Source organism: Salvia miltiorrhiza, chromosome 3 (genome assembly GCF_028751815.1).
Source record: "Salvia miltiorrhiza cultivar Shanhuang (shh) chromosome 3, IMPLAD_Smil_shh, whole genome shotgun sequence".
NCBI classification, from domain to species: domain Eukaryota; kingdom Viridiplantae; phylum Streptophyta; class Magnoliopsida; order Lamiales; family Lamiaceae; genus Salvia; species Salvia miltiorrhiza.
In genome coordinates, this window is record NC_080389.1 from 61543955 (window position 1) to 61571317 (window position 27363).

The 27363-nt window shown below is 36.0% G+C and overlaps 3 protein-coding genes across 5 annotated transcripts in view; 1 reads left to right on the plus strand and 2 right to left on the minus strand.

Moving 5' to 3' along the window:
* The window catches only part of LOC131015234 (probable glycosyltransferase At3g07620), a 1181237-nt gene that overhangs the window by 15723 nt on the left and 1138151 nt on the right, over positions 1-27363 (plus strand). The gene's annotated exons all lie outside the window — the stretch shown is intronic.
* On the minus strand, positions 922-18340 carry LOC131015217 (receptor kinase-like protein Xa21). Its single transcript, XM_057943505.1, has 4 exons — positions 17401-18340; positions 17104-17322; positions 15037-17028; positions 922-1317 (listed from the first exon to the last, which is right to left on the minus strand). The coding sequence occupies exons 1-4, from the start codon at positions 18305-18307 to the stop codon at positions 974-976; spliced, it is 3462 nt and encodes a 1153-aa protein (XP_057799488.1). The 5' UTR covers positions 18308-18340; the 3' UTR covers positions 922-973.
* Positions 21977-27082, minus strand: LOC131015213 (receptor kinase-like protein Xa21). Of its 3 annotated transcripts, XR_009098481.1 has the most exons (6): positions 26022-27081; positions 25729-25947; positions 23648-25642; positions 23204-23554; positions 22828-22972; positions 21977-22552 (listed from the first exon to the last, which is right to left on the minus strand). XR_009098481.1 is itself a non-coding variant. In XM_057943500.1 (5 exons), exons 1-4 carry the CDS (start codon positions 26926-26928, stop codon positions 23211-23213), a joined length of 3465 nt encoding a protein of 1154 aa, XP_057799483.1. In that variant the 5' UTR covers positions 26929-27082; the 3' UTR covers positions 22620-23078; positions 23204-23210. The 3 variants fall into 3 exon arrangements, 2 of the variants coding, with proteins under 2 accessions (XP_057799483.1, XP_057799484.1); XM_057943500.1 differs by lacking the exon at positions 21977-22552 and having other exon boundaries at positions 22620-23078; positions 26022-27082; XM_057943501.1 differs by lacking the exon at positions 21977-22552 and having other exon boundaries at positions 22620-22972.

Sequence of the window (27363 nt, forward strand, 5' to 3'; positions counted from 1 at the left end):
TGATTATGGGTAGCACAGCAACCTCCATATTTTTTTTAAAATAAAAAAGTGAAATAAATTAATCAAAAATATAAAAGGTCTCTTATTTTAGCTATGATCCAAACAAAACATTACATTAGGTAAAGACTATCACTAATATATTTTGAATATTAAAATCAATAAAAACAAAGAAAAAACTCATACGCAACACAAGCAAATTAATAAGACACATCCCACTAAACAAAAAATTAGTTGAATAGTCAAACATAAGCCACAGAATTCACACATGCATAAACCATTTTTTATATTTCATCTGTTTATGCTAAATATTCTAAATAAATATTGCAACGAGTTAATAATTTACATACAACATGTAAACAATAATCTCCCAAATAAAAACGAAGAATAACATGACCACAATACCAACATACAAAAAAAAACAACTGCATATTCAACACAACTTTCTTTTTAGTAGATGAACCTCCACATGTTCCTGATGCATAACCAACAATTAATGGTGTCAGGAAAATACAAAGAATTACTACTATTTTATTAAACAGAGATCCCAATAATGTGTCGAAAACAAAAGAATAACAAATTGTTGAGTTACAGGGTAAAGTTGGGGAAAAATACCGAGTTGCCTCTACATGTTCGACGGAATGCGCCAATGGGACGTCGAATTGAATGTGTGCTCGATGAGTATCACAATCAATTGAAGATCGGGTTTGCGCTTCTGGGCAGCTTGATCGAGTTCGGCTGCGAACGGAATATCAAATTTTTCAGAGCTCTTTTGAGAGTGGATGTTTTAGTTAGTGAGAATGGTGAGGCAGAGGTGTTGTTCAGAAAGATTTTGCCTTTAAAGTTGTGACAAAGAGGATTATATGTAAACTCAAGAACATAAAATATGGAGGAAAGAGGGATACAAAAACCTTGAGCATCAGTAAAATGGTAATAGGATAATATTATCTTACAAATAACATAGCTTACTTGAATCTCATAGGGAAAACCGATGTTTGATTTTCTGCAACTCTGCATGTGCTTGTTTCATGTTGATTCTATCCCCGGGAGAGTCGGCAGAGCATTTCAGAGCCAATTCAAGTATGGATGATACACACTGCATATTCTTGTCAATCATTTCTTCCTCCAAATTCATGACTAAGTTGGCATCTATCACTTCATCTGGGTTCTCCGAAAGTGAGAGTTCTACCCATCTCTTTAAGCTCATATCTCCGCAAAACATATCATCACTAGGCCTTTTTCTCGTAAAAGTTTCAATCAACATCACCCCGTAGCTATACACATCACACCTTGTTGAAACTAGCCCTTCCAAGCCATACTCTGGAACAACAAAAATCATGATGTATGCAGTAACGAAGACACAATTAATTGATTGAAAGTGAAGTGCAATCAATATATTTAGAGAAATTAACTTCACCTGGAGCGATGTAACCCAATGTTGCTAGCGTGTTGGTTAACACAAAGCTATCTCCATCGCATAACAACTTTGCTATCCCAAAGTCGCTTACATGGGCAACCATGTCTTCATCTAACAGTACATTACTAGGCTTCAAGTCGCTGTGGACAATGGGCATTGAATAACCGTGGTGAAGATACTCCAAAGCAGATGCAACATCAATCATTATATTCAATCTTTCCATCATATTCAAGCAATAGTTGTGGGAATATAACCATTTTTCAAGGTTTCCCTTTGGCATATATTCAAGTACTAATGCCTTGAACTCTTCATTAGAGCAGCTGCTTATGACGCTTGTCAGATTCCTGTGTCGAATGCTACGTAATACTCACATTCGATATCGAATATTCTTGAAATACCTTCTAGCTGCATATTAAACACCTTCACAGCGATCTCCCTCCCGTTGTTAAGAATTCCTTTATAAACAAAGCAACAACTCCCAGTGCCAAGTAAATTGCTTTCATCGAATCTTTCCGTTGCTTGCAGCAATTCAAAATAAGAGATTCTTTCCGGCACAATGAATATCAATTCATCAACTTCTCTGCTAGTTGTCTTATCTTTCCTTTTGTTTCTGATAATTATAAAGGCCAAAGAAACAACTGAGATGAAAGCCACAACCCCGAAAACAATAAATGAAGCTCGTTCCACCTTCTTTCTCTTTGATTTGTGATTAGAAATTGAAGAGCAAATTTGGTCATGGAACTTGGGAATTCCACACAATGCCTCATTACCCTTAAAACAATCCATAGTGAAGTTTATAAAAGAACCTCCATTAGGAATTTCTCCACTTAAACTATTGAAAGAGACATTAAAGTAGTCGAGGTGTCGAAGTGCTTCTAAAGACTTTGGAATTGAACCACAGAGGTTGTTGTACGACAAGTCGAGATCTGCCAAACTGATCATGCTTCCCATAGACACAGGAATAGAACCTTCTAGTCTATTATTTGCCAAAGACAGATTAACCAAATTCTGCAACTTCCCAATAGTGCTAGGAATAGACTTTGACAATTGATTCATCGATATGTTTATATATATTGCTGCTCCTAAGTTACTTATCTCTTGAGGTAACGATCCATTCAATGAATTGGAGGACAAGTCTAGATAGATCAAATCTTTTAGGCCCCATAAGCTTGATGGTATGCTTGAATTCAAAATGTTGAAGTCTAGACCAAGATTTCTTAAAGAGGAGACATTTCCCAGACATTTAGGAATTGGGCCTGAAAATTGATTATGGCTCATATATAAAGTATCGAGGCTGAATAGATCACATATAGCATGTGGTATTGAGCCTCCCAACATGTTACGAAACAGAAGTAATCCTTGAAGTTGATGCAAATGGCTTATAGTTAGTGGAATATTACCGGATAACTCATTTGCTGACAATAGCAATTCAATCAAATTGCTTAAATTGCCTATTTCAACAGGAATGCTGCCACTGAATTTGCAGTTGTCGGCATAGAATGTTCGAAGTGAGGAAGATAAGTTCCCGACAGAAGTCGGAATGACACCATTTAGAGGATTATCATGAATTGTCAAATGAGTTAGAGACCTGCAATTTGTCAATGAAGTAATGAAGGAAGAAGATGGTGCCTGGGTAAGATTGTTGCTGAACAGTTCAAGACGTTGTAGATGTCTTAGGTTGCCGAGATGAGTAGGTATATAACCACTCAATTTGTTTTCAGCAAGTGAGAGAATTGTGAGTCGAGAACAGTTAGAGATAGCGTTGGGTATTGCTCCAGTGATAGAACTACCGCTAAGATACAATCCTTGAAGAAAGGGAGAGGCATGGCATAAATGGGTTGGAAGAACCCCTGACAGAGCATTGCTGGTAAGTCCAAGAATCCGAAGAGTTGAAATGTTAAAGAGCTCATGTGGAATCGAACCACTCAAGCTGTTCGAATCTAATGATAATGTCTCCAAATGGTAAAGTTGGCCAAATTCAGTGGGAATAAGCCCTGCAGAACATGAGATTTCAAAAACATATATTGTAGCTAAACAGACAATTTACATGAAAATTACTCTGTTGTACCTGTGAAATGGTTTTCCGAGAGGAATAACTTTGTTAGCATGGTTATATTCCCGACATCCCTTGAAAGGTTCCCTGTGAATTTGTTGCGCCCTAGATATATGGTTTGCAGAGCAGACATATTCATGAAAATATTGAAATCAATTGAGCCCGCAATCTCATTCTGTCCAGCATGAAAAGTAACCAGATTATGAAGATGGCCAATCTCATGTGGTAGTATTCCTGGCAAAAAAATGTCATAAAATCTCATTTACACAAATTTATGTGATAAGAAGTTGAACCATACCATTCAAATTGTTAGCACCAAGATATAACTCCCGAAGAGATGTTAAGTAGCCGATTTCTGAAGGTATCTCCCCACTAAAAGAGTTGTAAGAGAGGCTCAAGATCTCAAGCCGTGAACATTGGGATAGATTTGTGGGAATCGCGCCACTCAACTGATTGAAAGAAAGATAAATCCCAATAAGGGATGGAAGATTACTGCAAATGTCTATTGGAAGACTTCCACTCAGTTCATTGTATGTGAAGGCTATAGTTACAAGGGTCGATATGTTGAATATGGCTGATGGTATAGCACCGTAGAGATGATTAGATTGAATAGACAGAGTTTGTAGACTTTGAAGTCTCCCAAACTCTTTTGGAATTTCTCCACTTAGAGAATTGGAAGTTAAGTCAAGAAATTGTAGGTTTGTGAGGTTTGAGAGCGATTTTGGGATGGAACCTATGAAGCTGTTGTTGAGTAAAGACAAGTACTCTAATTTTGGTAACTGACCGAACATCGGAGGGATGTCTCCGGTGAAGTTGTTGAGTCGGAAAGATATGAACTTCAAACGGCGAAGGAGAGACAGCTCTTGAGGCAAATCTCCATAGAAATGGTTGTTGGAGAGGTCGAGGGAGACGAGGAAGGAGAGGTGTCCGAGCTGCGGTGGAATGGTGGCGGAGAGAGCCATGTTGGAGAGATTCAAGGCAGCTACTCTGTGGTGGCGGAAGCTGCAAGTGACGCCAATCCAGGTGCAGACGGAGGTGGAGTTGGTCCAATTAGTTGCAAGTAAAAGAGATGTATGTTTGAGTGAAAGAAGGGCAGTTTGATCAGTTGCAAGGCTCAGAGGTTGTTTGGCTTCAGAAGAAAGCATTGGGAAGGTTATGGTGATTAGGAATGCATACAGCAAAATGCAATAAAGCTTTTTCTCCATGGTTTCAACTTGTGATTGTAGTATGATAATGAAGTCGCTAATAACTGCATCCAATAATCATCATATATATATATATACACAAATAACGTACAAGACTTGCTTGACTTGAGAGTGTTGATGGGTGTGGGTTTTGAGTCAAGTCGTCCATACAAATTAATGGAAGACTTGAGGTTGTGGACTACAAATGTGGGCCCCAGTCACTACAAATTAATGAACTTAATCATGATTCAAATCCTATTTTTCTTCGTTATTAGTGGAGTAATAGTGTGTGCTTGCTTCATTAATGATTATTTGGACTTCTACAACTTAATATTCGGTAACAGATTGTCAAATTTATGAAGGGGAAACAACCTATTATGAAGGGAATAACATTACAGCAATATGATTAGAAAAATAATCAATTGGTTCTTAAATAAGATGTTACATTAAATCTTGTACTAAAAGTGGATTTCTTTATCCTAGTCTTATACGAGATTGTATTATTCGATTCTAAGTGACGCATTTGCCACTATGCTTACTATTCAAAATAATTTTGTCAATTAAATAAAACTTTACAAATAGAAATCATATCGTCAGTGCGTCACTGATGATGGAATTGGTTTGGGAGGCACTTTGAATTCCTTGACGGAGAATTTCAGAACTACAATACTGAGAAAGAAAAAGAATTAATTGAGAAAAGAAGCAACACAATGTTTGAGCAACCTCTTAGAGCATCCGCATCGCATTACGCGATGCCTCTTACTCAAGTAGAGGAGGCATCGAGTAATGCGATGCAGCCCCTCCCTACTCGAGAGGCTCACGATAGAACGGGTAGGGGAAGAGCGGCTTTATTGCGGGTGCGTGCTATACACGCCCCGAATTAAAAAAAAAAAAAAATGAGAAAAGAAGCAACACAATGTTTGAGCAACCTCTTAGTCATTATCTTCTCATGGTGATAGGACTAAGATGTAATAATATGTATTAATAGTGATTTAGCCTTGAGTGCTATGCGATTCATTTTTCCATATCCCACCACTTTTTCAAGGAATCAAGGGCCACCACCATAATTGGGGGCTAGTGCAATTCGTAGTGGCTCACATGCCCCAATTCAATTCACCCACATTCTCCACACTTAGAAATCTCAAATTCTCCAAATAAATCAAGACAAGTACGTAATCGATTCTAGTGGGACACACCAATTAAGTACACTTTTTTTTACTCAAAATGGAAAACGAACCCATTCTAGTGGGACATCCTAAAAAGGCAAACGAGCCTATTAGAGTGGGACGGAGGGAGTATATTATTAATGGAATATATATCCACACTTGAAAACTATATAATGTAGATAAGAAGCAGCCAAGGATGCGCTTTGTGGCTGCATAGTATCAGCAGTACAAGTTTATATCTGGGTTAATGAACTTAATTATGATTCCGATTGCTGATTAATTTGGGAATGATCAGATGTTAATTAACTAAGTGTGAGATGATCAATTGTGTTGTACAGAATGAACTGAGAGGGAGGCAGTTGCCTCTTTCATGGTTGGGGCTTTCTTGAAGTTGATTCACATTACCATGAAAAACATGTTTCGTTACCACTATATTAATGGGTCCACTAGAAGTTCATGTTCAATGAACCAGCAACTAATTTTTTTCTTTCTTTTTTGAGAGCTACTTACAACTAGGGCTGTAAACAAACCAAGTCGCTCGCGAACTATTCGGAGCTCAGCTCGAAAAAAGTTCGTTCAAGTTCGTTTAGAGAAGCTCGATAAATAAACAAACCAAACTTGAGCTTAGTAGTATTCGGCTCGTTAGCTCGTGAACATATTCGTCAAGTGATTCAGCTTGAAAAATATAAATTATTAGTAACTACAACTTACATTTATTTACTAAAATTAATAATAATTATATTAAATCTCTAATTAATTTTATTTGTTATAAGAAAATAATTAATATATTTATTATTTTGAATAAAATAATCCATATTTTGAATATAAACATAAATTTAGAAAGTTCATATAGATTCGATTAGGCTCGTGAGCCTCGAAGTATTCGGTACGTAAAGTTCGAGATTCGATTCGATACTAAACAAACCAAACTTGAGCACACCACTATTCGGTTCGATTACACCCCTACTTGCAACTAAATTAATTAACTACTTGTTTTTTAGCTTTTCATTTTTGCTGGAAATTAGTAGCTGAGTGCTATGGATGGACTTAAAATTAGATATTCAAAGCAGCTTCCTTGGGAGAAGAAGGTGAGATTATCCACTGCCAAAACTCATACCTTGGGCTTGGGGTATATATGGATATATTGTGATTAGACGACGGAAAAATGAACAACCGATCTGCCCAAATCAACAGGAATTAATTCTTGAATTGTTGCTAATTTCAAGAAAGATAAAAAAGCAAAAATAAAACAAAAACAATGAAAAACCAGACCACTGCTATTTGTTGCTAATTCTCTGCAGGAACGGGGGCATGTCTCTCTTGCTGTAGTTATTTATAATCTTTGATTTCGATAGACTGAGATGCACAGAAATACCATTGTTACTATTCATCTTCTTCTTCCTTTGTTGGGCACTACGTCTCCAAATTGAGTGAAGTGTAGTGTGCATACTTCGCTTGATTGATCTTTCTTCTCTTTTTCTGCTGTATTCTCTTCCTGACCTTTTGTCAAACAGTTTGTGTGCGTTATTTTCTGGTGTGCAGATTTCTTCTTCTTTTATCGTGTGATTTCAGTGTTCCAGTAGAGCTCTTGGTAGAGGCGAATTGGCAGCAGAGTTGGAACGTGAGTGTACCAACCTAACATCTACTCCAATATATATTACATCGAAATAATATGTTTACTTAGGCTGCGTTTACTTCGATGGACAAATTTATCCATTGAAAAGGATTGATATCATAAATTTATGCCTTTAAATGTCTCCTTCATTTTCCAATCTTTGATACAAAAAGAGATGCCCACCATTTTTTCTTCCTTATTTTCACTTGAAGGATGGATAATATTATCACACCAAAAATGGAGGAATAATATTATTCTTCCTTGAAGTGAAAATAAGGAAGAAAATATCGTAAGCATCTCTTTTTATGTCAAATGTTGGAAAATGAAGGAGACATTTAAAGACATAAATTTGTGTTATCCATTATTTTCCATAGATAAATTTATCCATTAAAGTAAACGCAGCCTTAGACAACTATAAATATTAACGCTAATAACCTATAATGGATTGTTGTTAGAATGGCCCACGATGCTGTTATTAAATATACTTAATTAACTTAAAACAAAACTTAATTATTAAGTTTAATTTGAGTTTATTAATCTCAATTACCATTTAATGATTATTAAGGTAATTACATTTCCACACAATTAGATAATTATATTTAGTACATATAAATGTGGTGCTTGCTCATATTATATGATATTAAGACGGTGTATATATTTTGTGGGATTCAACTAAGAGAATTAAATTGAATTGAAACGCATCTAGCCATTTAGTTTTGCCAAATTATTATAAATACTTACAGCATTCAACATTTTATAAAACATTCAAAAAACAGAATATTTCAAACACTTTAATTTGATCTATAGTTATATAATCATGATTCAAATCCTATTTTTCTTGGTTATTAGTGGAGTAATAGTGTGTGCTTGCTTCATTTGTTTTGTTTTATTTTGTATGTATATACAATACATACATGTGTACCTAAAATTACCTCTTCTGCCTTTTACTAGAGACTAGAGAGACAACTCCTACGATAGTCACCTCCTTTTCAAACAATATTATTATTATTTTATTTTTCAGATTTCGAAATTTTTAGAATTATTATGGAATATTATCATCTCAACTGCAAGATGCTATGAATGGGCTATGATATGTAAAAAACTCTTATGAGGGCTGTATTTTGCACAATTTCCTTCAAGTTTAAGGGAATAAGAACTTTGGCATAACAAATTGAATATCCTATAAAAATTTAGGAAACAGTAAAATTGGTGAAGTGGGAGCTAGCTAGGTTCATTTTTCATTGTTATTTATATGTTGAGTTTTAAAATACAATACTCCCTCTGTCCCGCTCCAAATGTCTCATTTCTTTTGGGTACGGAGATTAAGAAATGTGTATAAAATGAATAAAGTGAGTTTGTGAAAATTATTTAAATATTAAGTATAGAGACTGTGTGTATTGCCAAAAAAGGAAATGACACATTTGAAGTGGGACAACCCAAAATAAAAAATAGGATATTTGGAGTGGGACGGAGGGAATATTATTTAGTATACATGGTATGTATATATAGACTATTTCCTCACCTATCAGCAGGTTACATCTTCATGAAATTCGTTTGTATGCAAAATACTAATAATGGGCCGTCACCATTTATCCAACAATAAAAATGGGCCTTTTTTGGGTTGAACAATAAAAATGGAATATATTTCTATAGTTAAATTTTAATTTTGTTGGTGTTTGTAATTACATATATTACTTTAATTAAATATGAATTTGAACAAGAGTAAAATTTTGAAGTAGCCAAAATGAAGCATAAAACACAATTTATGGCCACACATTGAAAAAAACACAAATTTTGGCCATTTTTATAGCTTTGGGACGTTTTTGCCCTTAATTGGGCGGACTGGGTAGGGTCAGGAGCGCGGGTCGCGTGCCGGGTAGGATCAGGCACGCGGGTCGGGTTAGGCACTTATGGCACTATTAGTGCCATAAGTGCCAACGAAATTTTTTTTTTACTCCCCCTGCCCTGTCTACCCCCCAGACCCCCGACCCCACCCACCCCACCCACCCCCAAGCCAAAAACTTTTACTTTATTATTTTATTTTATGGCACTTATGGCACTAATAGTGCCATAAGTGCCAACGAAATTTTTTTTTTACTCCCCCTGCCCTGTCTACCCCCGACCCCACCCACCCCCAAGCCAAAAAATTTTACTTTATTATTTTATTTTATGGCACTTATGGCACTAATAATGCCATAAGTGCCAACGAAAATCCAAAATAAAATAAAGTAAAATGGTCTTTTTAGCACTTATGGCACTAATAGTGCCATAAGTGCCAAACATGCAGAACAAATATAGAAACAACAGCATCATCTAAACTCTAAATGGAACATTTAAACCCTAAATGGATAATCTAAACCCTAAATGGAACATCTAAACCCTAAATGGATAATCTAAACCCTAAATGGAATATCTAAACCCTAGGGGAAGTGTTTAAAAAGTTCCTTTTGGCTTGGGGGTGGGTGGGGGGGTAGACAAGGCAGGGGAAGTAAAAAAAAAATTTTTTTTTTTTGGCTTGGGGGTGGGTGGTGGGGGGGGGTCGGGGGTGGGTGGGGTCGGGGGTTTGGGGGGGTAGACAAGGCAGGGGAAGTAAAAAAAAAAAATTTTTTTTTTGGCTTGGGGGTGGGTGGTGGTGGGTGGGGGGTGGGTGGGGTTGGGGGTCTGGGGGTAGACAAGGCAGGGGAAGTAAAAAATTTTTTTTTTTTTTTTGGCTTGGGGGTGGGTGGTGGGTGGGTGGGTGGGTGGGTGGGTGGGGGTGGGTGGGGTCGGGGGTCTGGGGGTAGACAAGCAGGGGAAGTAAAAAAAAAAAAATTTTTTTTTGGCTTGGGGTGGGTGGGGGGGTGGGTGGGGTCGGGGGTCTGGGGGGTAGACAAGGCATGGGTTAATCCCTAAATCTGGATCCGGGTCAAAGAAAGTTGTTGGATCTATTGGGTTAAAGGGTAAATTAGGTAGAGCACATAAAAGATGGCCAAATATTGATGTTTTAAATTTTGTGGACAAAATTTAAGTTTCAATCACCAATAGGGCCATCCGGCCCTATTGTTTCTTTGAACAATTACATTGAACAATAAGACTTTCTCACACAAAGCAAGACTCTTTCATTTTTCCCTGTCCTTGTAAATTATAGCTTGTTTTCTTGTAATTTTGGATGCATGTTTCGCGTGGATTAAAAAAAAAAAAAAAAAAAAAAAAAAAAAAAAAAAAAAAAAAAGGAAATTATCACTTATTTTTATGAGTTGGTCTCCTGTGTGGATTTTCGCACCGTTCACACATCGATTTGAACCGAACTTTCTCCTCCTCATAAAGTATATTATATAAATAACATTTTTATCAATAACAATTAGTTTTCTTAACAATAACTAATTAGTATTTTATTTTAATGCATGCAAATGTACTTATTTTACAAGAAATGTTGATAAAAGTGTTACTTTATGTTAGTAAAGTGATCATTTGTGTAATTTAATAATTAAAATCTTCTATTACTTTCGCTTTAAAAAAAAATCTTCTATTACTTTGACCCGCCAAACTAGGGGTAAGCATTCAGGCGGCTCGGGTTGAAACGAAACCGAACCGAACTGGAGCAACACGAACCCAAACCGTCCTAAAAATTTCAAACCAAACCAAACTGTTTGACTTGCCAAAACCGAACCGAACCGTAAACCGTTTCATTTTTTTTTTCATTCAAAAACCTGGTATCAATGCTTGGCAGCCCAATAAATGGATAAAAATTCACCAAAATGCATACTTAAAAATCCACAAATACATATCTAAAAGATTTCATGTTCACCACAAATTTAATCCACACAACTACAAGTTCACAACAAAATAAAAGGCAAAATGTATCAAATCATTATTTCAAAACAAATATAGCATAATACTCCCTCCGTCCACGAAAGAACTTTCTAGGAGGGAGTGGCACGCGTTTTAAGAAAAATATTATTGAGTGTATTAAAAGTAGAGAAAAAATTGTTGGGTGTATTGGGAGTGATGAAAAAGTATTATAATTAATATTCAGAGTTGTGAAAAAATGAAAGTAAGAGTTATTATAAGTGGTGGGGTATAGTCCAAAAATAGGTAAGAAGTTCTTTTGTGGACAATCCAAAAAGAAAAGATAGAAAGTTCTTTCGTGGACGGAGGGAGTATAATATTAATTCGGGGGGCAGAATAGAATTAGAGAATGAGTTTGAACTTTGAAATCTAAAACAAAACCCTAATGGCTAATGTTTAATAATTTAATATTAATTATTTATAAAATATATAATACTATTATAATTATTATTAAATAATTCGGGCGGATTCGGTTTAGAAATCAAATTGTTTTTTCCAAACCGAACCCGAATCATAAATTGGCGGTTTGAAAAATTTCTAATTAAACCGCGTCGTTTTATCTATAAAAATCGAACCAAATCGCCCGATTTGGTTTGATTCGATTCGATTCGGTTTGAAAAAAACCGATTCAGTTTTGCTCAACCTTACGCCAAACATATTCAAATGCAACAACCTCCATATTTTTTTAAATAAAAGGTCTCTTATTTTAGCTATGATCCAAACAAAACATTACATTTAGGTAAAGACTATCACTAATATGTTTTGAATATTAGTGACGTCAAACGGCACTAATATGTTCAAGAAGATGCAAGAATCGGCACGAAAGGATGTCAAACGTGCCTTTGGAGTCCTTCAAGCTCAGTAGGGAATCATTCGCAGTCTCGCGCGTAATTGGTACCTGGAGCACCTCAAGGACATCATGTTGTGTTACATCATTCTCCACAACATGATTGTGGAGCACGGAGGTGAAGGAGCAACCAATTGAAGAGATGACGACGCGGGACATGGGGCGTCTAGCAGTGACTCGACGGAGAGTGGTCGAGCAACCCTAGTTTCCTTTGAGGAATATGTGCAAAGAGATACCCTTATCCGAGATAGGCAGTTGCACGCCGCGCTCCAATATGATTTGATGGAGAATGTTTGGGCACGTTTCGGACCTCTAGGGCCGGAATAGTTATTTGTAGGATTTGTTTTTATTTTATTAAGTTTTATGTAATTTTTAGGATTTCAAAATTAATGCAATTTAAATTTGAAGTAAATTGTGTGATTTAAATTTATGCAATGAAACTTAAATGAAAAATAGAAAAATCATGTAGGCTATCATGTAACCCAATGCAGCCTCTTTACACCATGTGGTCCCCCTCTCATTAAGTAAGCTATCATGCAACACCAATGTGGATGCTCTAACAATGGGATAAAGTGTTTATCAATAACTTGTCATCCTTGAGAATTTACAAAACATGTAATTAACATTACAATAATAGTTAATAAAGTTTTTTCTTCTTCTTTATTTTGAATTTTCAAGCATTATCTTTTGCTTTCATTTTTTGATGTAATTAATAAAGGAGATTTTGATGTATCGGAAAATAAGAAACTCATGATTGAATTATGAGAAATTGTCTATAGCATTTTTAATAAATGCATAATGAAACATATGTAACGTTCATTGGTTTTGATTTTGCAACCAACTGTTATATAATTTTATTTTAATGGAATTGCAATATATATGTCGATTAATGATAATTTAATTAGTATCTTATTTATTTGTTGTCTTAATGCGACAAATGAAATATACTACTATATAATATGGGTTGGACTTGGACTGTTTTTTGGGTTGGATTTTGAACATGTTGTATATAAGCTGGATTTTATTTGTTGATAATTTGGGTTGCCAATTTAACTTTTAATTTCGTAACATATTGTGTTTTGAATGGATAATTATAATTTATAAACCATTTTTTCTATTACAAATTTATGCTTATGTTGAATGTCATTTACAAGATATTTTTAATAAATTATTTAGATAATACTAGTATTGTCACGCCCCAGTTTCTCGGAAGGATAAGAAATGGACTATATGACGGGACTATTAAGCTTTACTTTAACCCACCAAATGTGTTCAAACGCAAAGTTTGTTAAATTATAGTAATCCACACGAGATTTTATTCTCTAATTGTGATTATGGGTAGCACAGCAACCTCCATTTTTTTTTCTAAAAAAAAGTGAAATAAATTAATTAAAAATATAAAAGGTCTCTTATTTTAGCTATGATCCAAACAAAACATTACATAAGGGAGAGGGTTGTCTCACCATATAAAGTGGCTCATGCCACTATCTCCAATCCAATGTGGGACACTTTAATAAAGACTATCACTAATATGTTTTGAATATTAAAATCAATAAAAACAAAGAAAAATCTCATATGCAACACAAGCAAATAAGACACATCCCACTAAATAAAAAATTAATTGAATAGTCAAACATAAGCCACAGAATTCACACATGCATAAACCATTTATATTTTATATTTCATCTGTTTATGCTAAATATTCTAAATAAATAATGCAACAAGTTAATAATTTACATACAACAACATGTAAACAATAATCTCCCAAATAAAAACAAACAATAACATGACCACGTTACCAACATACAAAAAAAAAAAAAAAATCTACAGAGCAACTGTTTTAATGCCTTATTCGATAATAATTTATTTAATATTCCAGAAAAAATAACTGCATATTCAACACAATATTCACATGAACAAAACTTTTACCTTTTATCTTTGATTTGAACTTGCCTAATCCTCATTAATCGTCAATATACCTTTCTTTTTAGCAGATGAACCTCCACATGTTCCTGATGCATAACCAACAATTAATGGTGTCTGGAAAATACAAAGAATTACTACTATTTTATTAAACAGAGATCCCAATAATGTGTCGATAACAAAAGAATAACAAATTGTTGAGTTACACGGTAAAGTTGGGGGGGAAATACCAAGTTGCCCTCTACATGTTCGATGGAATGCGCCAATGGGACGTCTAATTGAATATGTGCTCGATGAGTATCACAATCAATTGCTGCTACCTTCTATACCATGTGAAGATTGGGTTTGCGCTTCTGGGCAGCTTCATCAAGTTCGGCTGCGAGCGGAATATCAAAATTTTTAGAACTCTTTTGAGAGGGGTTGTTTTAGTTGGTGAGAATGGTGATGCAGAGGCGTTGTTCAGAAAGATTTTGCCTTTTAAAACGTGACAAAGAGGGATAGAAAAACCTTGAGCATCAATAAAATGGTAATAGAACAATATTATCTTAGAAATAACATAACTTACTTGAATCTCATTGGGAAAATTGATGTTTGATTTTCTGCAACTCTGCATGTGCTTGTTTCATGTTGATTCTATCCCCTGGAGAGTCGGCAGAGCATTTCAAAGCCAATTCAAGTATGGATGATACACACTGCATATTCTTATCAATCATTTCTTCCTCCAAATTCATGACTAAGTTGGCATCTATCACTTCATGTGGGATCTCCGAAAGTGAGAGTTCTACCCATCTCTTTAAGCTCATATCTCCGCAAAACATATCATCACTAGGCCTTTTTCTCGTAAAAGTTTCAATCAGTATCACTCCATAGCTATACACATCACACCTTGTTGAAACTAGTCCTTCCAAACCATACTCTGGGACAACAAAAATCATGATGTAAGGAAGACACAATTAATTGATTGAAAGTGAAGTGCAATCAATATATTTAGAGAAATTAACTTCACCTGGAGCGATGTAACCCAATGTTGCTAGCGTGTTGGTTAACACAAAGCTATCTCCATCGCATAACAACTTTGCTATTCCAAAGTCGCTTACATGGGCAACCATGTCTTCATCTAACAGCACATTACTCGGCTTCAAATCGTTGTGGACAATGGGCATTGAATAACCGTGGTGAAGATACTCCAAAGCAGATGCAACATCAATCATTATATTCAATCTTTCCATCATATTCAAGCAATAGTTGTGGGAATATAACCATTTTTCAAGGTTTCCCTTTGGCATATATTCAAGTACTAATGCCTTGAACTCTTCATTGGAGCAACTGCTTATAACGCTTGTCAGATTCCTATGTCGAATGCTACGTAGTATCTCACATTCGACATCGAATATTCTTGAAATACCTTCTAGCTGCATATCAAACACCTTGACAACAATATCCTTACCATTGTTAAGAATTCCTTTATAAACAGAGCAAGAACTCCCTGTGCCAAGTAAATTGCTTTCATCGAATCTTTCCGTTGCTCGCAGCAGTTCATAATAAGAGATTCTTTCCGGCACAATGAATATCAACTCATCAACTTCTCTAGTCGTCTTATCTTTCCTTTTGTTTCTGACAATTATAGAGGCCAAAGAAGCAACTAAGATGAAAGCCACAACCCCAAAAACAATAAATGAAGTTTGTTCCACCTTCTTTCTCTTTGATCTGTGATTAGAAATTGAAGAGCAAATTTGGACATGGAACTTGGGGATTCCACACAATGCCTCATTACCCATAAAAGAACCCATAGTGAAGTTTCTAAAAGAACCTCCATGAGGAACTTCTCCACTTAAACTATTGAAAGAGACATTAAAGTGGTCGAGGTGTTTAAGTGCTTCTAAAGACTTTGGAATTGAACCAGAGAGGTTGTTGTACGACAAGTCGAGATTTGCCAAACTGATCATGCTTCCCATAGACACAGGAATAGAACCTTCTAGTCTATTATTTGCCAAAGACAAATCAATCAAATTCTGCAACTTCCCAATAGTGCTAGGAATAGACTTTGACAATTGATTCATCGATAGGTTTATATGAATTGCTGCTCCTAAGTTACTTATCTCTTGTGGTAAGAACCCATTCAATGAATTCGAGGACAAGTCTAGAGAATTCAAATCTTTTAGGCCCCATAAGCTTGATGGTATGCTTGAATTCAAAATGTTGGAGTCTAGATTAAGATTTCTTAAAGAAGAGACATTTCCCAGACATTTAGGAATTGGGCCTGAAAATTGATTCTGGCTCATGAATAAAGTATCGAGGCTGAATAGATCACATATAGCATGTGGTATTGAGCCTCCCAACATGTTATCAAACAGATATAATCCTTGAAGTTGATGCAAATGGCTTATAGTTAGTGGAATATTACCAGATAACTCATTCCTAGATAAATCTAATGTCATCATATTGCTTAGATTGCCTATTTCAACAGGAATGCTGCCATTGAATTTGCAGTTGGCAGCAATGAATGTTTGAAGTGAGGAAGATAAGTTCCCGACAGAAGCTGGAATGACACCGTATAGAGGATTATCACCAAATGACAAATCAGTTAGAGACCTGCAATTTGTCAATGAAGTAATGAAGGAAGAAGATGGTGCCTGGGTAAGATTGTTGCTGTTCATTTCAAGAAGTTGGAGAAGTCTTAGGTTGCCGAGATGAGTAGGTATATAACCACTGAATTTGTTTCCAGAAAGTGAGAGAATTGTGAGTTGAGAACAGTTAGAGATGGAGTTGGGTATTGCTCTGGTGATATAATTATTGCCAAGAAAAAGTTGTTCGAGAGAGGGAGAGGCATGGCATAAATGGGTTGGAAGAACCCCTGACAGAGCATTGCCGTTAAGTCCAAGAATCCGAAGAGTTGAAATGTTAAAGAACTCATGTGGTATCGAACCACTCAAGCTGTTCGAATCTAGTGATAATTTCTCCAAATGGTAAAGTTGGCCAAATTCAGTGGGAATAAGCCCTGCAAAATATGAGATTTCAAAAACACATATTGTAGCTAAACAAACCAATTTACATGAAAATTACTCTGTTGTACCTGTAAAATGGTTTTCCTCGAGCTCTAACTCTGTAAGCATGGTAATATTCCTGACATCCCTTGAAAGGTTCCCTGTGAATTTGTTGCGCCATAGATATATGTTTTGCAGAGAAGACATATTCATGAAAATATTGAAATCAATTGAGCCCGCAATCTCATTCCGTTCAGCACCAAAAGTAACCAGACTCTGAAGATGGCCAATCTCATGTGGTAGTATTCCTGGCAAAAAAAGTGTCATAAAACTAATCAAATCTCATTTACACAAATTTATGTGATAAGAACTTGAACCATATGTACCATTCAAATTGTTACCACCAAGATATAACTCCCCAAGAGATGTCAAGTAGCCGATTTCTGAAGGTATCTCCCCACTAAAAGAGTTGTAAGAGAGGCTCAACACCTCAAGCTGTGAACAGTGGGATAGATTTGTGGGAATCGCGCCACTCAGCTGATTGTCAGGAAGACTTAGCACAGTAAGAATTGGAAGATTACGGCACATGTCTGTTGGAAGGCTTCCACTCAATTCATTGTCTCTCAATGCTATAGCTACAAGGGTCGAGATGTTGAATATGGCTGATGGTATAGCACCGGAGAGATGATTGAATTGAACAACTAGAGTTTGTAGACTTTGAAGTCTCCCAAACTCTTTTGGAATTTCTCCACTTAGTGAATTGAAAGATAAGTCAAGAAATTGTAGGTTTGTGAGGTTTGAGAGCGATTTTGGGATGGAACCTATGAAGCTGTTGTTGCGTAAATTTAAGTACTCTAATTTTGGTAACTGACCCAACATCGGAGGGATGTCTCCGGTGAAGTTGTTGCGTCGGAAAGATATGAACTTCAAACGGCGAAGGAGAGACAGCTCTTGAGGCAAATCTCCATGGAAAAGGTTGTTGGTGAGGTCGAGGGAGACGAGGAAGGAGAGGTGGCCGAGCTGCGGTGGAATGGTGGCGGAGAGAGCCATGTTGGAGAGATTCAGGGCAGCTACTCTTGGGTGGCGCAAGCTGCAAGTGACGCCAATCCAGGTGCAGACGGAGGTGGAATTGGTCCAATTAGTTGCAAGTAAAAGAGATGTATGTTTGAGTGAAAGAAGGGCAGTTTGATCAGTTGCAAGGCTCAGAGGTTGTTTGGATTCAGAAGAAAGCATTGGGAAGGTTATGGTGATTAGGAATGCATAAGGCAAAATGCAATGAAGCTTTTTGTCCATGGCTGCAAATTGTGATTGTATTATGATAATGAAGTCGCTAATAACTGCATCCAATAATCATCACATATATATACACAAATTAATGGAAGACTTGGTTGACTTGAGAGTCTTGATGGGTGTGGGTTTTGAGTCAAGTCGTCCATACAAATTAATGGAAGACTTGAGGTTGTGGACTACAAATGTGGGCCCCAGTCACTACAAATTAATGGACTTAATCATGATTCAAATCCTATTTTTCTTGGTTATTAGTGGAGTAATAGTGTGTGCTTGCTTCATTTGTTTTGTTTTGTTTTGTTTTGTTTTGTTTTGTATGTATATACAATACATACATGTGTACTTAAACAAATGTAGTGCTCACTGCATTTGGGATAGTCATTTTGGTTGTTTCATTAATGATTATTTGGAATTCTACAACTTAATCTTCGGTAACAGATTGTCAAATTTATGAAGGGAAACATCCTATTATGAAGGGAATAACATTACAGCAATATGATTACCAAAATAATTAATCAATTGGTTCTTAAATAAGATGTTACATTAAATCTTGTACTAAAAGTGAATTTCTTTATCCTAGTCTTATACGAGATTGTATTATTCGATTCTAAGTCACGCATTTGCCATTATGCTTACTATTCAAAATAATTTTGTCAATTAAATAAAACTTTACAAATAAAAATCATATCGTCAGTGCGTCACTGATGATGGAATTGGTTTGGGAGGCACTTTGAATTCCTTGACGGAGAATTTCAGAACTACAATACTGAGAAAGAAAAAGAATTAATTGAGAAAAGAAGCAACACAATGTTTGAGCAACCTCTTACTCGAGTAGAGGAGGCATCGAGTAATGCGATGCAGCCCCTCCCTACTCCAGAGGCCCACGATAGAACGGGTAGGGGAAGAGCGGCTTTATTGCGGGCGCGTGCTATGCACGCCCCAAATTAAAAATAAAAAATAAAAAAATTGAGAAAAGAAGCAACACAATGTTTGAGCAACCTCTTAGTCAGTTTAACATTATCTTCTCATGGTGATAGGACTAAGATGTAATAATATGTATTAATAGTGATTTAGCCTTCAGTGCTATGCCATTCATTTTTCCATATCCCACCACTTTTTCAAGGAATCAAGGGCCACCACCATAATTGGGGGCTAGTGCAATTCGTAGTGGCTCACATCAATTCACCCACGTTCTCCACACTTAGAAATCTCAAATTCTCCAAATAAATCAAGACAAGTATGAAATCACCAACTAAGATCAACATCATGGATATCACATTAATAGGCTCACTTCTTTTGAGCACGGAGATTAAGAAAACTTACTTTTTAGTTGAAAATTAAGTACATTTTTTTTACTTAAAATGAAAAACGAGCCTATTCTAGTGGGACATCCTAAAAAGGCAAACGAGCCTATTAGAGTGGGACGGAGGGAGTATATTATTAATGGAATATTGTGTCAGAAATCGAGATGCTTCTCTACTTGGGAATTCACTAAGAGCATCATTCAAGCCTGGAGCAATTTCACGAACCAAATTGAAGCATCAAATGTCTCAACCAGAAAAATGGGGACAATTGCCAATACACAGAATGATACAGAGAAGAATGTGTGCATGAAGTATTTTCCTGTGTATGCACAAATACTGATAGGATGGAGGCAGGTTACATACCTCTGCTTGCCTTTATATCTTATAAGCAGAGCTTGTGACACCTTGTATTTGCTTTCTAGCTTGATTATATGCATGACTGATTATTTTTATACTCAAGAGTAGGATATCTCCAACCCCACCATTTCCATGGGATAAAAATTAAGCAAAATTAGCTTGAATGATAGAAATAATCAAGGGTCTTGGGATATCCCAAAGTTGTAATCCATCCAAATAAATAAGGGGTTAACTTTATTATTTTTATCTATCAAGCCTAATCCTCCAAAGTAAACGTTCCCTAATTGTAACACTAACAATGGGATAAAGTGTTTATCAATAACTTGCCATCCTTGAGAATTTACTAAACATGTAACATTACAATAATAGTTAATAAAATTTCTTCTTCTTCTTTATTTTGAATTTTCAAGCATTATCTTTTGCTTTCATTTTTTGATGTAATTAATAAAGGAGATTTTGATGTATCGGAAAATAAGAAACTCATGATTGAATTATGAGAAATTGTCTATATCATTTTTAATAAATGCATAATGAAACATATGTAACGTTCATTGGTTTTGACTAGTATTTCACCCGTGCATACGCACGGGGTAAATTGTTGTAGTCTTTTTTTTAATGCTAATTAATTATATATTAATTAACATTGTATTGTGTTAAAATAATAAATAAAAATTATTGTGTTATATTGAAAAAAAAACACATAACCTTTAACTAAGCAAATAATTTATTTTTTTAATTATACTATTACAAATATGGGTGCAATACTAATAATAATAATAATAATAATAATAATAATAATAATAATAATAATAATAATATAATTGATAAGTGTAGAATTAATCTCAACATAAATAATATAAAAATATAAAAATAACACAAGTATTTAACGTGGTTTGATCGTTAAGATCTACGTCCACGGAGAGAAATCCGAGAGAATTTACTATTTGTGGAGTTATATAATTATAGAGTTGAATAATTATAATGAATCAACCTCTAATTTTATACATAAGAGTCCTATTTATAAGTTATTAATATTTAGTCTTAATATTTTCTTAGGTGACTAAATGGCATGTATGATAACGGAGTTTCATGTTTCAGACATTTACTTTAGGTTCTTAATAAGTGTTTTTTGAAGTTAATTAGGGATGCAATGGAATTGCGTGTAACTGTGTAAGTAGGATCATATTAAATTTTATATTAGAGTATTCGAGTTCGATACATTAAAAGAATTCAAGTTTGATTTAATTTTCAGTTTATAAGATTGTTCAATAGGCACGTGTTCGATGGACTTAAAATTTATGCTCCTAGATAGAGAACTTTTCTTAAATTTTGTGAAACTAACAAATTGACTTATTTCACTGCAAAAATTCAGCTTATTTATAAACCATAAACCCTTTGAGAGGCCTTGGTTTGGCCTCTTTGTTAAAAAAAAGTTTGGTGGAAATGGTCCTATGCAAATAAATATAGTATAAATTTATGTTGATTTATACTCCCTCCGTCCATTAATTCAAGGCATACTTGCCTTTTTATCCGTCCACCAATTCAAGACCTATCTAGTTTTGGTAAGTATTTATTCATATTTTAATCACAAAAGTCAAGTGTGGGTCCCTTTCCCCACTCAAAGAATAAAAATATATTTTTTCTTAAAACCCGTGTTTTCTCTCCTAGGCCTTGAATTAGTGGACGGAGGGAGTATTATTCGGCCACGATATTGAGAATGGATAAAACAAGAGCCATTAACGGTCTCCATTTAAGGATCCAAATTCATGATTTTGTCAATATTTGTCTATTGTCTTATCAACTATAGTACTCTCTCCGTCCCGGCTATCTTAAGACATTTCGTCTCAGCTAACCATACGAATCATACTTGTAAAAAAGAAGAAGAAAAACAAAAATCATTCAATAATATAGTGAGCTTGCAAAACAAAAATAAGAAAAACTCGCGAACAATCGGAAACTCCAAATTGATACTAAAAACCACGTTTAGTCAGCTTGGCAACAACAGTGATGAAGAATTATACAGAAACATTATGCGCCTCAGCAACAAGATGATCTAAGCAAACTAAGGCCATAAAAACAAGAAGATAATATTAAGATTGGGTTTGCGCTTCTGGACAGCTTGATCAAGTTCGGATGCAAACGGAATATCAGAATTTTCAGAACTCTTTTGAGAGGAGTTGTATTAGTTGGTGAGATTAGTGAGGCAGAGGCGTTGTTCATAAAGATTTTGCCTTTTAAGCTATGACAAAGAAGATTATATGTAAACTCAAGAACATAAAATATGGAGGAAAGAGGGATAGAAAAACCTTGAGCATCAATAAAATGGTAATAGAACGATATCATCTAAGAACTTTGAAATAGCTTACTTGAATCTCATTTGAAAAATCGATGTTTGATTTTCTGTAACTCTGCATGTTCATGTTTCATGTTGATTCTATCCCCGGGAGAGTCGGCAGAGCATTTCAGAGCCAATTCAAGTATGGATGATACACACTGCATATTCTTGTCAATCATTTCTTCCTTCAAATTCATGACTAAGTTGGCATCTATCACTTCATCTGGGATCTCCGAAAGTGGGATCTCCAAATTACTGTTGTAGTTAAACTTAATTAAATTAAACTAATTATTATGTTAATTCTTGTTTATAGTAATGAGACTAAAAATAAAAAATTTCTATATATATAATGAATACATTATCAATGGTAGATGAACCTCCGCATGTTGCTGGTGCATAACCAACAATTAATGGTGTCAGAAAAATACAAAGAATTACTACTATTTTATTAAACAGAGATCCCAATAATGTGTCGAAAACAAAAGAATAACAAATTGTTGAGTTACATGGTAAAGTTGGAGGGGAAATACCGAGTTGCCTCTACATGTTCGACGGAATGCGCCAATGGGACGTCGAATTGAATGTGTGCTCGATGAGTATCACAATCAATTGCTGCTACCTTCTATGCCGTGTGAAGATCGGGTTTGCGCTTCTAGGCAGCTTGATCGAGTTCGGCTGCGAACGGAATATCAAAATTTTCAGAGCTCTTTTGAGAGTGGATGTTTTAGTTAGTGAGAATGGTGAGGCAGAGGTGTTGTTCAGAAAGATTTTGCCTTTAAAGCTGTGACAAAGAAGATTATATGTAAACTCAAGAACATAAAATATGGAGGAAAGAGGGATACAAAAACCTTGAGCATCAGTAAAATGGTAATAGGATAATATTATCTTACAAATAACATAGCTTACTTGAATTTCATTGGGAAAACCGATGTTTGATTTTCTGCAACTCTGCATGTGCTTGTTTCATGTTGTTTCTATCCCCGGGAGAGTCCGCAGAGCAGTTCAGAGCCAATTCAAGTATGGATGATACACACTGCATATTCTTGTCAATCATTTCTTCCTCCAAATTCATGACTAAGCTGGCATCTATCACTTCATCTGGGTTCTCCGAAAGTGAGAGTTCTACCCATCTCTTTAAGCTCATATCTCCACAAAACATATCATCACTAGGCCTTTTTCTCGTAAAAGTTTCAATCAACATCACCCCGTAGCTATACACATCACACCTTGTTGAAACTAGCCCTTCCAAGCCATACTCTGGAACAACAAAAATCATGATGTATGCAGTAAGGAAGACACAATTAATTGCTTGAAAGTGAAGTGCAATCAATATATTTAGAGAAACTTCACCTGGAGCGATGTAACCCAATGTTGCTAGCGTATTGGTTAACACAAAGCTATCTCCATCGCATAACAACTTTGCTATCCCAAAGTCGCTTACATGGGCAACCATGTCTTCATCTAACAGTACATTACTAGGCTTCAAGTCGCTGTGGACAATGGGCATTGAATAATCGTGGTGAAGATACTCCAAAGCAGATGTAACATCAATCATTATATTCAATCTTTCCATCATATTCAAGCAATAGTTGTGGGAATATAACCATTTTTCAAGGTTTCCCTTTGGCATATATTCAAGTACTAATGCCTTGAACTCTTCATTGGAGCAACTGCTTATGACGCTTGTCAGATTCCTGTGTCGAATGCTACGTAGTATCTCACATTCGACATCGAATATTCTTGAAATACCTTCTAGCTGCATATCAAACACCTTGACAACGATATCCTTCCCATTGTTAAGAATTCCTTTATAAACAGAGCAAGAACTCCCAGTGCCAAGTAAATTGCTTTCGTCGAATCTTTCTGTTGCTTGTTGCAGTTCATAATAAGAGATTCTTTCCGGCACAATGAATATCAATTCATCAACTTCTCTGCTAGTCGTCTTATCTTTCCTTTTGTTTCTGACAATTATAAAGGTCAAAGAAACAACTGAGATGAAAGCCACAACCCCGAAAACAATAAATGAAGCTCGTTCCACCTTCTTTCTCTTTGATATGTGATTAGAAATTGAAGGGCAAATTTTGACATGGAACTTGGGGCTTCCACACAATGCCTCGTTACCCTTAAAACAATCCATAGTGAAGTTTCTAAAAGAACCTTCATTAGGAATTTCTCCACTTAAACTATTGAAAGAGACATTAAAGTAATCGAGGTGTTGAAGTGCTTCTAAAGACTTTGGAATTGAACCAGAGAGGTTGTTGTACGACAAGTCGAGATTTGCCAAACTGATCATGCTTCCCATAGACACAGGAATAGAACCGTCTAGTCTATTATTTGCCAAAGACAGATTAACCAAATTCTGCAACTTCCCGATAGTGCTAGGAATTGACCCTGACAACTTATTCATTGCTACATTTATATAGATCGCTGCTCCTAAGTTACTCATCTCTAGAGGTAGTGCCCCATTTAATAAATTTGAGGACAAGTCTAGATAGATCAAATCTTTTAGGCCCCATAAGCTTGAAGGTATGCTTGAATTCAACATGTTGGAGTCTAGACCAAGATTTCTTAAAGAAGAGATATTTCCCAGACATTTAGGAATTGGGCCTGAAAATTGATTATGGCTCATATCTAAAGTAACGAGGCTGAATAGATTACATATAACATGTGGTATTGAGCCTCCCAACATGTTATCAGACAGATATAATCCTTGAAGTTCATGCAAATAGCTTATAGTTAGTGGAATATTACCAGATAACTCATTTCCTGGCAAAGCCATTGTCATCAAATTGCTTAAATTGCCTATTTCAACAGGAATGCTGCCTCTGAATTTGCAGTTCTCGGCACTGAATGTTCGAAGTGCGGAAGATAAGTTCCCAACAGAAGCTGGAATGACACCATTTAGAGGATTATCATCAATTGACAAAATAGTTAGAGACTTGCAATTTGTCAATGAAGTAATGAAGGAAGAAGATGGTGCCTGGGTAAGATTGTTGCTGCGCAGAGAAAGTCTTTGAAGAAGTCTTAGGTTGCCGAGATGAGTAGGTATATAACCACTGAATTTGTTTTCAGAAAGTGAGAGAATTGTGAGTTGAGAACAGTTAGAGATAGAGTTGGGTATTGTTCCAGTGATAGAATTACTGCCAAGATAAAGTTGTTCAAGAAAGGGAGAGGCATGGCATAAATGGGTTGGAAGAACCCCTGACAGAGCATTGCCGCTAAGTCCAAGACTCCGAAGAGTTGAAATGTTAAAGAGCTCATGTGGAATCGAACCACTCAAGCTGTTCCATTCTAATCCTAATATCTCCAAATGGTAAAGTTGGCCAAATTCAGTGGGAATAAGCCCTGCAAAACATGAGATTTCCAATCTGTAGCTAAAAACACATATTGTAGCTAAACAGACAATTTACATGAAAAATACTCTGTTGTACCTGTAAAATGGTTTTCCGAGAGGTATAACTCTGTTAGCATGGTAATATTCCCGACATCCCTTGAAAGGTTCCCCGTAAATTTGTTGCGCCATAGTAATAAGGTTTGCAGAGAAGACATATTCATGAAAATATTGAAATGAATTGAGCCCGCAATCTTATTATCTTCAGCAGCAAAAGTAACCAGACTTTGAAGATGGCCAATCTCATGTGGTAGTATTCCTGGCAAAAAAAGGGTCATGAAACTAATAAAATCTCATTTACACAAATTTATGTGATAAGAACTTGAACCATACCATTCAAATTGTTGCCACCAAGAGCTAAAATCTGAAGAGATGTTAAGTAGCCGATTTCTGAAGGTATCTCCCCACTAAAAGAGTTGTAAGAGAGGCTCAACACCTCAAGTCGTGAACATTGGGACAGATTTGTGGGAATGGCGCCACTCAGCTGATTGTAAGATAGATAAATCCCACCAAGAAATGGAAGATTATTGCACATGTCTGTTAGAAGACTTCCACTCAATTCATTGTCTCTCAATGCTATAGTTACAAGGGTCGAGATGTTGAATATGGCTGATGGTATAGCACCGGAGAGATGATTGAATTGAACAACTAGAGTTTGTAGACTTTGAAGTCTCCCAATCTCTTTTGGAATTTCTCCACTTAGTGAATTGAAAGATAAGTCAAGAACTTGTAGGTTTGTGAGGTTTGAGAGCGATTTTGGGATGGAACCTATGAAGCTGTTGTTGCGTAAATTCAAGTACTCTAATTTTGGTAACTGACCCAACATCGGAGGGATGTCTCCGGTGAAGTTGTTGAGTCGGAGAGATATGAACTTCAAACGGCGAAGGAGAGACAGTTGGTGTGGCAAATCTCCATAGAAGAGGTTGTTGGAGAGGTCGAGGGAGACGAGGAAGGAGAGGTGTCCGAGCTGTGGAGGAATGGTGGCGGAGAGAGCCATGTTGGAGAGATTCAAGGCAGCTACTCTGTGGTGGCGGAAGCTGCAAGTGACGCCAATCCAGGTGCAGACGGAGGTGGAGTTGGTCCAATTAGTTGCAAGTAAAAGAGATGTATGTTTGAGTGAAAGAAGGGCAGTTTGATCAGTTGCAAGGCTCAGAGGTTGTTTGGATACAGAAGAAAGCATAGGGAAGGTTATGGTGATTAGGAATGCATATGGTAAAATGCAATAAAGCTTTTTCTCCATGGCTGCAAATTGTGATTGTAGTATGATAATGAAGTCGCTAATAACTGCATCCAATAATCATCACATATATATACACAAATTAACATAACGTACAAGACTTGCTTGAGTTGAGAGTGTTGATGGGTGTGGGTTTTGAGTCAAGTCGTGGTTAGATGTTATTTCCATGCCTACTCTCTCGTGGTTCATACAAATGTTGGCCCGACTGAGAAGAAGACAAATTAAGACGAAGACGAAGATGAAGATGAAGACGAAGACTTGAGGTTGAGACAAAGACGCAGACGAAGACGAAGACGAAGACGAAGGTGAAGAGTTGAGACAAAGACGGAGACGCAGACCAAGACTTAAAAATTGGAGTACTTGTTTTTTAGCTTTTCATTTTAATCTACTGGAAATTAGTAGCTGAGTGCTATATATGGATAGACTTAAAATTAGATA